The 15243-nt window shown below is 42.5% G+C and overlaps 1 protein-coding gene and 1 long non-coding RNA gene across 5 annotated transcripts in view; one reads left to right on the forward strand and one right to left on the reverse strand.

The window, feature by feature from the left end:
* Positions 1 to 11520: 11520 nt before the first annotated feature.
* Positions 11521 to 15243, reverse strand: part of LOC148142158 (uncharacterized) — a 44837-nt gene continuing 41114 nt past the window's right edge. Inside the window, exon 3 of the long non-coding RNA XR_015752141.1 lies at positions 11521 to 12249. This is a non-coding gene — a long non-coding RNA (uncharacterized LOC148142158). The remainder of the gene's footprint in view (positions 12250 to 15243) is intronic.
* Positions 12260 to 15243, forward strand: part of LOC122563603 (platelet-activating factor acetylhydrolase 2, cytoplasmic-like) — a 33365-nt gene continuing 30381 nt past the window's right edge. For 2 of the 4 annotated variants that reach the window (XM_043717539.2, XM_043717542.2), the window contains exons 1-2: positions 12260 to 12276; positions 14388 to 14511. In XM_043717539.2, coding sequence (XP_043573474.1) covers positions 14422 to 14511 — 90 coding nt within the window. In that variant the 5' untranslated portion in view covers positions 12260 to 12276; positions 14388 to 14421. Of the gene's footprint in view, positions 12277 to 12449; positions 12548 to 14387; positions 14512 to 15243 lie in introns of those variants that run through there. The other 2 variants (XM_043717540.2, XM_087976797.1) reach the window with 2 other exon arrangements.

Genomic DNA, 15243 nt, shown 5'->3' on the forward strand with positions numbered 1-15243 from the left:
GCATTAGATATGTTAAAATAAGGTTGATCTGACCTTTTTAAAATGGACATAGCAATTTAATAGAGGCCTCCTGTATGTCATATGATTGTACTTTATAATTTACTGTTAACTAAAGAGGAAGCAGACTGGCATAACATCTCAACATCAATTATAAAAGGGAGCCATTTAGAATTCAGTTAACTGCTGGACAAACCAATGGTCTATTACAAGTGTGAGAAATTAAAGCTTCTGAATCAAACAGGGCTTCACGCAGGGAATATCAGCATTACTGACATTGAATAATGATTAAAAGTTAACATAGCTGACCTCTTATGTATCTATAGGTATCAATTAAAACCCGGGGATTCAACAGAGAGACTATACTTAGCAAAACAAAAAAACTGATCATTGACTTCTGGAAGAAAGGAAGAGGACACGCCCCTAACTACATCAACAGAGCTGAGGTGGGAAGGGTCGAGAGTGTCAAGTTCCTAGAAATGACAATAACCAATCATCTGTCCTGAACCTCCCCCGTAGATGTGATGGTCAAGAAGGGACAACAATGCCTCTTCTTCGTCAGGCAGCTTAGGAAATTCGGCATGTCCGTAATGACCCTCAGCAACTTTTACAGATGCACCATTGAAACCATCTGTTCAAGCGCATAATGGCTTGGTTCGCCAACTGCTCTGCCCAGGACTGTAAGAAACTACAGAAAGTTGTGTGCACAGCCCAAACCATCACGTAAACCAATCTCCCATTCATGCATTCCATTTACACTTTTCATTGCCACAAAAAGCTTGCCAACATTTGGCGCAGCACGGTGGCTCAGTGGTTAGCACTGCTGCCTTGCAGCACCAGGGACCCAGGTTCAATTCCAACTTGGGCGACTGTCTGTGTGGAGTTTGTACATTGCTCCATGTCTGCATGCGTTTCCTCTGGATTCTCCGGTTTCCTCCCACAATCCAAAGATGTGCAGGTTAGGTGAATTGCCCATGCTAAATTGCCCATGGTGATAGGTGCATTAGTAGGGGAATGGGTTTGGGTGGTTTACTCTTTGGAGGGTCGGTGTGGACTTGTTAGGCTGAAGGGCCTTCTCCGCACTGTAGGGAATCTAATCCAATCATCAAAGACTCCCCCACCCCAGTAATGCTCTCTTCCATCAGGCAGAAGATGTAGAAGCTTGAACATGTGCACTAACAGGTTCAAGAACAGCTTCCTTCTTGCTGTTATTAGACTGCTGAATGGACCTCTCTAATTTCAAATAATATTGATCTTGCTTTGTGCACCTCCTATGCAGCCATAACCTTGTATGCCTCATTCTATCTAAGCACCCTATGATCTGTATGTCCTTGTTTGCTTTGATCTGCCTGTACTGCTCGCAAAACAAAACTTTTCACTGTTCTTAGCCGCATGTGACAACAATAAATCAAATAAAATAAAATCTCAATCAAAGAAGGCCCAAAGAGAAATGCTTTCAGAAAGCAACCATAGACTGCTGAAAGAGTCAAGGCAATCTGCAAGTATTGCAATTATAGAAATAGGAACAGAAATCTCTCTTTCACACAAAGCTTGCTCTATTAACTGAGGCCACATGTGCAAACAACTTGCAAGTGTCCAACTCAGAAGCCATCACAGCTCCTAACATTGATTTTACATTTTTCAACACATTCACCATGGAAAGAGTAATCTTTAAGCCTGGAACAAGCCTGCAACAACAACAGACCGGTATTAATATCATCTTCATATCTGGCTCAAATGAAGTTGATGGTTGTAGTTATTGGAGATTAGTTATCTCAGCTCCAGGATAATTTGCAGGAGCTCCTCAGGGTCATGTCGTAGGCCCAATCAGCTTCAGCTGTTTGATTAATGACCTTCCCTCCATCATAACATCAGAAGTCACTGACAATTGCACAAAGATCAGTAGCATTTGCAACTCTTTGGATACAGAAGCAGCCAATGTCCAAACCAGCAAAATATGGACATTACCTAGATTTGTGCAAACAAGTGGCAAGTGATAGACTGTGACTATCTCCAGCAAGATAGAAACTAACCATGACTCTCTGACATTCAATGGCAGTGCCACTACTGAATCCTTCACTAACAACATCCTGGTGCTACCATTAACCAGCAATGGAAAGGACTAGCCACGTGAATATAGCTACAAAAGCAGGTCAGAGACTAAGAGCTCTGCAGTGATTAAGTCACCTGTTGACTCACCCAAACCTCTCCACTAGCTCCAAACAGAAGTCAGAAGTGTGATAGAGCACTCCTCACTTACATGGATAAGTGCAGCTCTAACAACATTCAAAAAGCTTAACACGCTCTGGGACAAAATAGCCTGCTTGTTACACCCATTGACTTCCTCCATCTTTGATCATCAGTAGCAGTAGTATGCACTATTTATCACAAACAAACACAGAAAATTCTGGAGAAATCCAGCAGGTCTGGCAGCATCTGTGGAAAGGGAAAAAGAGTTAACGTTGTGGTTTGATATGATTCTTCTTTAGAATTCTATCATCCAGTAGTCGAAGACTTTGCTTCTCACTAAGTGGTAGTGTCCCTGCTCTTGAACTGAGACCTTGGTTCAAGTCCCACAAGAGGTGTATAATAATATTTCTGAACAGGTTGATTAGGAAAAGCAGGTTAATATATAAATAAAAATCTTTCAAGCAGACCTAGGGCTGGGAATGTATATGTGTTCTTCTTGAGCTGGGATTAGCCTATGTATTCCATGAGTATTTATTTAGGCTTTATTTAGGGTGGCACAGTGACTCAGTGATCAGCACTGCTGACTCACAGTGCCAGGGATCCAGGTTCAATTCCTGCCTCGGGCAACTGTCTGTGTGGAGTTTGCACATTCTCCCTGTGTCTGCGTGGGTTTCCTCCGACAGTCCAAAAATGTGCAGGTCAGGTGAACTGCCATACTAAATTGCCCATAGTGTTAGGTGCATTAGTCAGGGGGAATGGGTCTGGGTGGGTTGCTCTTCGGAGGGTCGGTGTGGATTTGTTGGGCCAAAGGGCCTGTTTCCACATTGTAGGGAATCTAATCTAATTTAATCTAACCTATTTACCACAGTACCAGGTTTTGTGCCACGTGCAGACCTACTGATCATTTCTTCTTCATTCATGCCTCGATCAATAATTACGCAATAGACTGTAAGGATCCAGCATCAAACCCTGTGGTATGCCACCAGACGCAGACTTCCAGTCACAAAAATCCACCCTTCGACCAGTACCTTTTGCCTCCAGCCACTGAGCCAATTTTGGATTCAATTTGTCAAACTGCCCTGGATGGAAGTTGTTCACATGGAATCCCCATTGGAGCAGCCTGCAATGGAATTGCCTGGGAAACTGAACATTCTGCTTGACAGTTACTCTACAACTGGAACCCTCTGAGAGTCTCCATTTGAATGGCAAATTAGAAACATTCCCATGAAGTTAAGCAAATAGCTACTCAGGAAAGTTGAATACATAGGCTACTGAACAGCTGCCGAACTGGCTGTCTGGACCTTAATGTCAAATGTGGGATAATAAGTGGCAAGTTACATCTGCACCTTGCAAATGCCAGACAATGACCAGCTCCAAAAGGAGAGAATCTAACCATCACTCCATGATATTCAATGGCATTATCATTGCTTAATCACAACTATAACATCCTTAGGATTACCATTGATTGGAAATTGAACTGACCAGCCAATGTGGCTGCAAATTCACAGGCAAGTAAATTCCCTTCTGACTCCCTAAAGCTTGTCCACCACCTTCAAGACACAAGTCAAAAGTGTGATGGAATACTCTCCACTTCTCTGGGTGGTGTAGCACCAGTAGTGCTCAAGAAGATCAAAGCCACTCAGGCCAAAGCAGCTAACTTGATTTTCACCCCATCGCCGCATTCAGTTCCTCCACCAACGATGCACATCAATAGCAGTCTGTATCATCTACAAGATGTATTGCAGAAACTCACTGAGTCTTTTCGAGCAGAATCTTCCAAACGCATGACCACTACGTTCTAGAAGGACAATAGTAGCAGACGCATGAGAACATTACCACCTGCAAATTCCATTCCAAGCTACACACCATCCTGAATTGGAAATATACCACTGTTCTTTCACTGTGACTTGGGTCAAAATCCTGGGATTGTCTTCCAACAGCTAAAGACTGCAGTTGATCAAAAAGGCAGCAATCCATCAGATTCATAACAGCAATTGAAGGTAGGCAATAAACGATGGCTTAGCCAAGAAAGCCCACATCCCATGAATTAATAAAATTATGTTCTAAAGAAGGATCTTAAAACTTGACTCTGGTTCTCTCCACAAATACTGCCAGATCTGCTGGGTTTCTCTGGCAATTTCTACTTTTGAATAATTTTCGGGGGTTTGGCCCCAACACAGTGTTCAAAGAGCTCTTATCAAAGTCACAAATGTCATGACAAATTATCTTTCCTAAGCCTTCTTAAACTTAGCTATAGCATTTGACACCACACCATCGACTTGCATTTTCAAACAGTTGGAAATGTTCCTTCTTGGTTCCATTCTTAGCTACCAGCCAGATTCTCAGCCAGATAACTGCCAGAAATGCTGCTCTCTCCACTCCCACATTGTTACCCCAATGTAGGAGCAAATTCATCTAGACTCAAAATGTCAGCTCTCCATGGATGCTGCCTGACCCGTTCTGATCTCCAGTATTTTTTTGCATCCAGTTTATCTCAGTGTTATCTAAAGATTTACCTTGGCTACCTTCCATTTCTTATTGACATGCTGCCCCCTGGTGACAACATCAAAAAGTAGTGTAAATTTTAGCATCCACACTTTTGACACCCAGCTTTACTTCACCGTCACTTCTCTTGACCCCTTGAAGTTGTCTAACGACTTGACCAACATCCACATCAGAGCCTGAACCTCTGTAACCTGTTCCAGCTGGGGCTGACAAGTGGCAAATAGTGTTTGTGCCACAAAAATGCCAGGCAATGGCCAACTCCAATAAGAGACAATCTAACCATTGCCCTTTGACATTCAATGGTGTTACCATCACTGAATCCCCCACTACTAACATCCTGGAGGTTACCATTGACCAGAAGCTCAACTGGACTTGCCACAGAAATTCAGTGGCTACAAGAGCAGGTTAGAGGCTAGGAATACTTCAGCAAGTAACTCACCTCCTGACTCCCCAGAGCCTGTCCACTACCTATAAGCCACAAATCAGGAGTATGATGGAACACTCCCCACTTGTCTGGATGGGTACAGCTCCAACAATACTCATGAAGCTTGACACCATCCAGGACAAATCAACCCACATGTTTGGCACCATAAGTATAGGCATCCATTACCTCCGCCACTGATACTTAGTAGCAGCAGTGTGTACTGTCTTCAAGATGCACTGCAGAAATTTACCAAAAAACCTCAGATAGAACCCTCCAAACCCAGGACCACTTCTCTCTAGAAGGTCAAATACAGCAGACACATGGGAACACCATCACCTTCAAGTTCCCCACCAAGTCTCTCATCATCCTGACTTGGAAATATATCATCATTCCTTCACTGTCACTGGGTCAAAATCCTGGAATTCCCTCCCTAAGGAAATTGTGGATCAACATACAGTATGTGGAATGGTTGAAGAAGGCAGCTCACTACCACCTTCTCAAGTGCAATAGGGAGATGTAATAAATACTGGCCAGCCAGCAATGCCCACGACCCATGAATGAATTTTTAAAAAACCCACAACCTTCTGAGTTATCTTCACTCCTCCAAATCTGCCCTTCTATGAGCTATTCTGATTTTAGAGTGTAGGTTTGCTCGCTGAGCTGTAGGTTTGATATCCAGACGTTTCATTACCTGGCTAGGTAACATCATCAGTGGCGACCTCCAAGTGAAGCGAAGCTGTTGTCTCCTGCTTTCTATTTATATCTTTCTCCTGGATGGGGTTCCTGGGGTTTGTGGTGATGTCGTTTTCTGAGGGGTTGATAGATCTATGTGCTTGTTTATGGCGTTGTGGTTGGAGTGCCAGGCCTCTAGGAATTCTCTGGCATGTCTTTGCTTAGCCTGTTCCAGGATAGATGTGTTGTCCCAGTCAAAATGGTGGTTTTTTTCATTCGTGTGTAGGGCTATGAGGAGGGGGAATCGTGTCTTTTTGTGGCTAGCTGGTGTTCATGTATCCTGGTGGCTAACTTTCTTCCTGTTTGTCCTACGTAGTGTTTGTGGCAGTCCTTGCATGGAATTTTATAGATGACATTGGTTTTGTCCATGGGTTGTACTGGGTCTTTTAAGTTTGTTAGTTTTTGTTTGAGAGTGTTGGTGGGTTTGTGTGCTACTAGGATTCCGAGGGGTCTCAGTAGTCTGGCTGTCATTTCTGAAACTTCTTTGATATATAGTAAGGTGGTTAGGGTTTCTGGCTGTGTTTTGTCTGCTTGTCATGGTTTGTTCTTGAGGAATCTGCGCACTGTGTTTTTTAAGTATCCGTTCTTCTTGAATATGTCGTATAGGTGGTTCTCCTCTGTTTTTCGAAGTTCGTCTGTGCTGCAGTGTGTGGTGGCTCGTTGGAATAGTGCTCTGATACAGCTTTGTTTGTGTGTGTTGGGATGGTTGCTGGTGTAGTTGAGTATTTGGTCAGTGTTTGTCGGTTTTCTGTATACGCAGGTTTGTAATTCTCCCTTGTCCTTTCTACTGTGACGTCCAGAAATATGAGTTGTCAGTTTTTTTCATGGAAGAAACACAGCAAACGATCAGACAGACAGTTGCATCTACTCTGAGCCGAAAGAGGGAAGGAAACAAACTGAACACACAAGAAAAGAAAGCCCTAGAAAACCTCACAAAAGACTAAAACATTGTTATATTACCTGCAGACAAAGGTCGGCTCACAGTCATCCTGAACAGAAGGGACTACATCGAGAAAGCCAATGCACTACTCGCAGACACCAACAGCTACTAAAAGGTGGCGCTAGACCCGACCCCACAATTAGGAAACAAAATTACATATCTCCTAAGAAAATTACACAATTCCAGACAATTAAACAAGACGGAATTCCAGAAAATGAAACCCGACGGGACCAACACCCCACGATTCTACGGACTACCAAAAATCCATAAACCAGGAGCCCCCCTCAGACCTATAGTCTCACTACCCGGAACACCAACTTACAGACTGGCCAAAGAACTACACGCAAGACTAAGTACCTAGTAGAAGAGTCACAGCACTCCATCCACTCCACCCAGGAATTCCTAAAAACCATCAAAAACACCAAAATAGAGGGAGACGAAGCAATGATTTCATTCGATGTAACAGCACTGTTCACCTCCATCAACACTGACCTGGCAAAGGAAACACTCGCCACACTTTTAGAACAGACCATCACACACACACCAACCACCATCAATCACATTACCAACGAAAACATCATGAAGCTAGTGGACCTGTGCCTCACCTCCCACTTCACTTTCAACAACATAGTCTACAAAAAAACCAACGGCACATCCATGGAATCTCTGCTATCAGGATTCATAGCAGAAGTGGTAATGCAAAGGCTAGAACAAACAGCCCTACCAATCATCAAATCAAAAATCTGGGTCCGCTACGTAGATGACACTTTTGTCATCACAAAACGAAACAAAATAGAAGAGACATTTAATATCATCAACAACACCCTCACAGGCATAAAGTTCACCAAGGAGGAAGAAACTGACAACAAACTGGATATCAAACCTACAGCTCAGCGAGCAAACCTACACCCTAAACCTCAACCTGAGCTACAAACCTTCACAAACCTTATTCTGATTTTAATTGTTCCAATTGCCTGAGCCCTAAACACTTTACTTCACATCTTCATCTCTCTTTTCTAATTCAAAGATGCTCCATAAAATCTACCTCTGAACCAAACCTTTGATCTTCTAGTCTAATATCTCCTTATATATAATGATGTTGATTCGATTAAAAGTAATGTGCAGTACTTTTGGATTTTTTTAACATCAAAGGTGCTGTATAAAGACAAGTTGTTGCTTCAAATTTCCAAATTGAATGAAATCGTTGTTAGACTTAAACACAGCCATCTAGTTTTGATTATAGAGTAATGGATTTTTATTCAATGAAAGCAACTAATTATTTTTTATTTTGGGAGTTCAATCACATTCTTTCATGGAATTTATAATTTGTTTAATAATCAAAAGCTTAGGAGAAGAAAGGCTTACAGGCCACATCCTAGATCTTTCCTAGTAACATTCTGATACTAGGCACTTCCCGAACCAAACAGGCAACATTAAAACATGGTGGCCAATATGAATGACCGTCTTCCTATTTTAACCCTGGATTTATGGCGGACAATGTTTATTCACAGATTCTCATTTCTTGCCCTTGTCTTTATTATCTGTTTTCAGGGGGAGCCTGCCACTGCCTGGTTTAGCACTTAATGGGGTAGGCCTTTACAGAACTTTAACTTGTATGCAAGGCCTATCCTTTGCCATAACTATTTTAAAACTAGTAGAATTATGATCACTGGTCCCAAAATGAATAACTTATTAACACTTCAGTCACTTGTCCTGCCTTAATACCCAGGAGAAGGTCAAGATTTGCTCCTTTATCAATGTGTAGTAGGTATATCTACACATTGATAAAGAAAATATTCTTGAACACATTTAACAAGTTCCTCCCCATTCAAGCCTTTAACAATATGGCAGTCCCAGTCTATGTTTGGAAAGTTGGAATCCCCACTATTACGACTCTTATTTTTACACACATCTGAGATCTCTTTACTTATTTACTCTTCAATTTCCCGCTGACTATTGGAGGGGGGAGGGGCAATGGTTCAATCCCATCATGGTGACCATCTCCTTCTTATTTCTCAATGCCACCATATAGCTTCACTGGATGATCTCCCAACAATATCCTCTCACTAAGTACAGCAATTTTTGTTTTAAATCAAAAATGCCACATCTCCTCCCTCTTGCCTCCCTTTCTGTCCTTCCTATAGCATTTAAACCTTGGAACATTGAGCTGCTAGTCCTGCCCCTCCCTCAGGCATGTTTCTGTAATAGCTATGACATCCCATGGTGCTGACTTCCTTCTTCTCTCCTCCCTCAATTTGTAAGTTTATAACCACATCAACTGCTTCTTGTGTTTAACCACAAAGTTTCTTGAATTCTTCATCTCAGTTCCTCAAAACTAAAAATGAGTCGAGTAGAGGATTTCTGCTTCTTTAAATGAAAACACAAATGAATGGCTACATAAGTACAAAAAAATACACATCTCAATTTATCTAATTCTTAGACATGATATCAGAAATGTAAAATCCTCTTTCTCAGCACAGGAGAGATAAATTGAAACAATTTTACTTTAGTAACCCTATTCCTCGTAAACAGAAATAAAATCTAATATCAAAAATGTTTGAAACACGTAATATTTAATAGAAAGTGTAATGCCAATGTTATTAGCACCAGTAATGATTGCAGAATACATTAGGACAGTTTAGCCTTCCAGGCATTTTAGACTCAAATGGAAATTTTTCTGAACTCTATCCCATTTGGGACAGCCTGGAGAATTTTTGAAATTGGAGGAAAGTTGCTGGAAGACACTGGCAACCTTGGGGGGTCAGATTTGAATTTAAAGATTGCTCCACATTGTACACTTTAATCACTTTGCAAACGTTTATCTAAGTTTTTCTTAATTTCTTCTCTCCTCATCACAGGTTGATAAGGTCACTTCCAATTTCACTTCTAAATGGCCTACATCTAAATGTAAGGTTGTGCACTCCTGTTCTGGGTTCCTAATCACAATATATCAGTGACTACACTTCAAAAATACTTCAGTAAAGCATATTGGGACATCCTGAAATCACGAGAAATGATACTTAAATGCAAGCTCTTATTTTTTTGTTTTGCTTAATGAATTGATGTATTGAACATGGAAATTGCTAGAAGAAGCCAAGAATGATCTAGGTTACTTTCTGATCTTCTCTCCTTTATATAAACAATTTACTCTCCACTCTTATTGCTGGTATTTGCCGCTGGAGACATCACCTTCTACCCATCACCTCCTCAAAATAGCCCTGCATAAGTCTAGACAATAAGAGTCAACGGGCCAATTGAACATAGGGCGATTGCATCCAACTCCCAATCCTATACACCAATCATGTTCTCACAACTAGTATCAGTGGATTGCAATCATCTTTGGAATCAATGCTGATTACTCCCTATCCTGAGGTCTATTCCTTACTGTCATGTGGAGTCACTACTATTGGTCAGAAGCTGACTAAAGTACCCAACCTGGGATCTTCCTAGTCCATAGGATCTAGTACCATTTTAGGTGGTGCATTCTGCTCATCTAGTAATTATATTTTCAAGCTCTCATCTGTCAATGACCTGGCTTTGAATGGGGTCTTGTGGTGCAATGATATTTTTGGGTCAGGGTTTCAGATCCACCTGCCCTGGATGTATGTCATAACCATATCTGAACAGATTGATTACAATAGCTACATATCAGTTTAAGGACTAAGGTTATACCAGGTGGAGTGACAGGAAGCTATTGTAACATACAAACAATGAATATATTGCTCGGTTGTGTTGAATGTTCTGTTTCTGTTCTGCATCATGTAATTCACCTTTGAAACAACCCTTATGATCTAAACACCAGGAGGAGCCACACACAATTCCACCCCAGCCTGATTTCAGGGATGGTCATGTTTGAAAGAGAGTGGGAAGGGGAATTAAAATGGTGTTGACTAGCAGGTCAGGTTGGCCCCTACGAGCCCAGCTGAGATGCTCGGCGAAATTACCACATCCGGACCACCAGATACTGTAAACTAAGTTGGAGAAGCAGGTGAACCTCTATCTCACCTGGAAGGATTGTTTGGGGCCTTTGATGGAGGTGAGGTGTGCTGACAGGTTTTGCATCATTTACAGTTGCAGAGGAATGTATCTTGGGATTTGGGGGGAGGGGTTGGTCGGGAGAGTGGTGCAAACCAAGGATTGGCGAAGGGAATGGTCCTTGCAGAAGGCAGAGAGGGTTGGTACCTTCCCATGCAACTGTAAAAGAAGGGCTCCCAAACAGTCCTCCGTGCTCCCAATGTGGAATTTCTCTACATCGGGGAGACCAAACATACACTCAGGGCACATTTCGCTGAGCATCTCAGCTGGGCCCACAGGAGCATACCTGACCTCCCAGTCACCGCCCATTTAATTCCCCTTCCCACTCCCTTTCCAATATGACCATCCTTGACCTCCTAAACTGCCACAGCAAATCAGACTGCAAATTGGAGGAAAACATCTCATGTTCTGCCTGGGCAGCCTACAGCCTGGAGGCCTTGATATTGAGTTCTCCAATTTCAAATTGCTTCCATTCCCATCCCTGGACTCCCTTCCCAGCTCCCCCCCCCTTCCAATCCTATGATCAACCCTTCCTTCCAGCTACCAACCAGATCATACCCTCTACCTGTGTTCACCTATCGCTACCTCACCACTGCATCCCCTCTAACCCCTTTATCTGCAGCTTCCCCTACACCCATCCCCAGTCCTGAAGAAGGGGTACACCTGAAACGTTGACTGTTCCACCTCCACCTCCTGGTGCTGCCTGGCTTGCTGTGTTCATCCAGTCTCCTGCTTGGCTACCTTGGATTCCAGCATCTGCAGGGTTTTTTTGTCTCTAACGATGGGCTGAATTCCATTATTTTGTGAAATCATTCAAGATGGCATTGGATGTTTCTGAAGAAAGATCACCTTCATCCAAAATATTAACTCTGCTTTGTCCCCACAAATGCTACCAGATCTGCTGAGCATTTCTAGCAAATTCTGGTTTTGTTTCTGATTTCCAGCATCCGCGTTATGTTTGTATTGACATTGGATTATTGTTGGGCGAGAAATAATATACACGGATATAGGGAAAATATAAGCGATTGACACTATGTAACGACGGATGAAGTGCTCCAGCCCAAGAGGTCGATTTTCCTGCTTCTCGGATGCTGCCTGACCTGCTGTGCTTTTCCAACATCACACTCTCAACTATGTAATGACGGTCACCTGGAGAGCCGATGGATGATGGGCCGAACGGCGTCCTTCTGTGATTCGGTGAGGTGCCAACGGAGGGCGCTGCTGTGCTCCTGTGTTCCACGGCCGCGGGCGGTGGCAGGAAGGGATCGCGATGCAGTATGGGAGTTGTAGTCCTTTACCCACTGCGGCCCTCCCTGGTGAGGAAGCTGTGGTGAAACTGCAGTTCCCGGCGTGCCCCTGATAGCCCGAGGACGGAGCAAGGAAGAGACAAGGATAGGTCCGTGGAAGAGGTCAGGACACCGGCAGACTGCAGGAAAGAAGAGGGAGAAGGAAGGTAATTATTCCCGGCATCTGGGTAGGAAAGTATTGAGGGAAAAATTGCCTGAACTTTTAAGGCGTCAAGGGAAACTTTTAGTTTCCCCTTTTTGGGGGAATTTTGGTTGAATGCGATTTAAATAGGTCGCATGGAAGTATTAAGTGTTCTTTATTGTCCTTTTTTTTTAAAAGGAACAGTGACTTCAACAAGGTTACATTTGATCAAGCCTTCCTGGGTTGTGTGCAAACAGACTAATTGAGACCAGTGGGGAGAGAGGGAAGGAAGGTAGGTAAGTAAAGAGAAGGACAAGGGAACGCTCAATGCCAAGACTTGGAAGAATGGAGGAAAGGGTTTGCTACAAGAACATATGGTTTAAATGCACCTTGTCTGTGTGGCTCATTGTGACATGAATTGTGCAATGGATCTATGTATCCAAAACACAAATACGTGAACTCTGTTCTCTACTAATGTGCTTTACATTCAGTGCAGTCTGAACAGCGATACTGAGAAGTCACAAAATAGAAACTGGTCAGCCTTGTTTGTTGCTTAATCCTCCACTCAAATAAGTTCCAAGTACAGTACTAGATGTTTTCATTATAGCTTTTGATTCTAAGGCACAGCTGTTATTTATTTTGATGGTATCTCTCTGTGTGAATGGAACCCTTCAGCTATTGTGAAAAGTGTGGAGCCAGTGCCCACTGGGTCCTGTATTATTAATCTTAGCTTTAAGCACCATACTTTTCTATATGACAGAAATAAATTTATTTCATTGTAAAGAAGGTGGATTCTGCTGTTTCATGGGCATTGTTGTTACAGCATTGAACATGAACAAAAATGCACTTGTGGAAAATCTTCTCTGTGCCAATTTAGTGGTAGGTCAGCAAACTAGATGGTGCTTATGTAAACAATGTGTTTACTGATTTATAGAGAAACAAAGGAACTGGGAAACTTCACATTGTCCAGTGGAAATATGCCCTGGAGATTTCTGGATACCTGATGGCAGATGGATCTGAAACTGTGCTTTCCATTATGTTCAAATACTTGCTTGCCCACTCAGATATTGGCTTTATCCAGTGAGCTTTTGAACCCCAGTTGACAAGCTCGAGGTTTAAACCCAGCTTAATGTTATCAGATACTCAGTGGAGCTACTATATTTTGCTTCAGAATCATTGGGTTTGGGAGAGGAAAAGTTGAATAAAGTTCTTGCTCTTGCCCACTGTCCAATAATCCCCTTTGGTTGGGGTGTGAGAGTATGGATGTTGTGAGAGAAATTCAGCTCAGGTTTGATTTCCCCCACCCCACAGTCAAATTTTGTATAGTTTTTGATATGTAGACTGCTAACATTTAAAAATTGTACTGTGAGTGCGTGAGAGGAGAGGTGATGGCCTAGTAGTATTATCACTGGATTGTTAATCCAGAGACCGAGGTAATGTTTTGGGGACCCACGTTCAATTCCACCACAGCATATGGTGAAATTTGCATTCAATAAAAATCTGGAATTGGGAATTTCACAATGACCATGAAACCATTGTCGACTGTTGGGAAAATGTCCTTTAACTGGTCTGGCCTCTGGCAATGTGGTTGACTCTTAATGCCCTCTGGCCAGTTAGGGATGGGCAATAAATGTTGGCCTAGCTGGCTATGCCCTCATCCCATGAAGGAATAAACGAAAAAAGAGCCTGTGGAGCAATTAGAGAGGAAAAGTTTAAAGAACAATGACCTTGGTTTTAAATTGTTGAAAAAACGCGAGGACGGCACAGACAAGTTGGACCGAAAGGTCTGTTTCTGTGCTGTACTTCTCTCTGACTCTATTTATCTGGGAAGAAAGTAATGGACAGAGTTTGAAGGCTGCAAAAGAATGCAGACATTTTGATTGCTGCTTTTCAGAAGTGTATTAGAGCTGGTTGAAACTGTTCACCCAATCCTTTGGGTGACTGGGTTCACACAGACTTTCAAAACTTTTTGTGGATTGGTAATGATATAACTACATGTTGCAGGATTCTTACAATGGGATAAAGTTTAGCTTTGGAGTCTGGAATGTGTCAGTCTCTCTCTATCATAGTTATTTACAACACTTAGGCAACAAGACAAAACAGTAAACATTATTTTTGTTGTCTTATGCATCATAGGAAGTGGATTCAACGCTACAATTTGGAAAAAAATATGGGTGGGGTGCAATCCCTGGGATTGCCTTCTGCGACAGGACCCCATAAAGTTGGCTGCACAGATATCATGACTGATCACAGAAGGCAGGTAAGGTGGAGACATGTTTCAGCAGGGAATCAAGTTTAATAAATAGAGTTGCTGCAGTATATCTAGTCCTAGATGGAGGGAGTGGATGCATAAATTACTGGATAAGGTGAAAATCCAGTGTGTTATTTTGTCCTTTGTGGCGTCAAGCATCTTGAATGCTGTCACAACTATACCCATCTAGACAAGCGGAGTTTGTCCATCATGCTCTTAACTTTGTACTTGATAGATGGTAGAGTGGTTTTGGAGAGTCACCTTCTTTAGAATATCAACACACTTAGCTGTTCCAGTATGCATGCCATTTATGTGGCTAATCCAAATAGATCCTGGTCTGTGGTGACCCTAAGGATATTAGATTTGTTGCACAATGTGAAATCACTTACTGTTCCTGTATTAGGGCAGATGCCTAATGGGAGACCTACACTGTGACACATGCAACAGAACTCCGACATGTTGCAAGGATCTTTTTAAGAGGAATGGTTCTGATGTACCTGTGAGATTGGCTCCTGATGGGGCAATAGGAAGTCAGGGTATTTGTTCTTCAAGTGCAAATCTGCAAACAAATAATGGACCTGCATCCATCTATCTGGCCTCTACTGACAGATTGCTGTTTGAATGTGAGATGTCTCAGAAGGGCTCCTCTTTGTCTGTCCCCAGCAGGTATGTGAGCTCTGGGTTCTGGATTGGTTTCTTATCTCTTTATTCCTGTTCAGTGAGGCCAATTTCAACTTCACT

The sequence above is a fragment of the Chiloscyllium plagiosum genome, unplaced genomic scaffold (genome assembly GCF_037043375.1).
Source record: "Chiloscyllium plagiosum isolate Xiang-an unplaced genomic scaffold, Cpla_swu_hap1 HiC_scaffold_30, whole genome shotgun sequence".
Lineage (NCBI taxonomy): Eukaryota > Metazoa > Chordata > Chondrichthyes > Orectolobiformes > Hemiscylliidae > Chiloscyllium > Chiloscyllium plagiosum.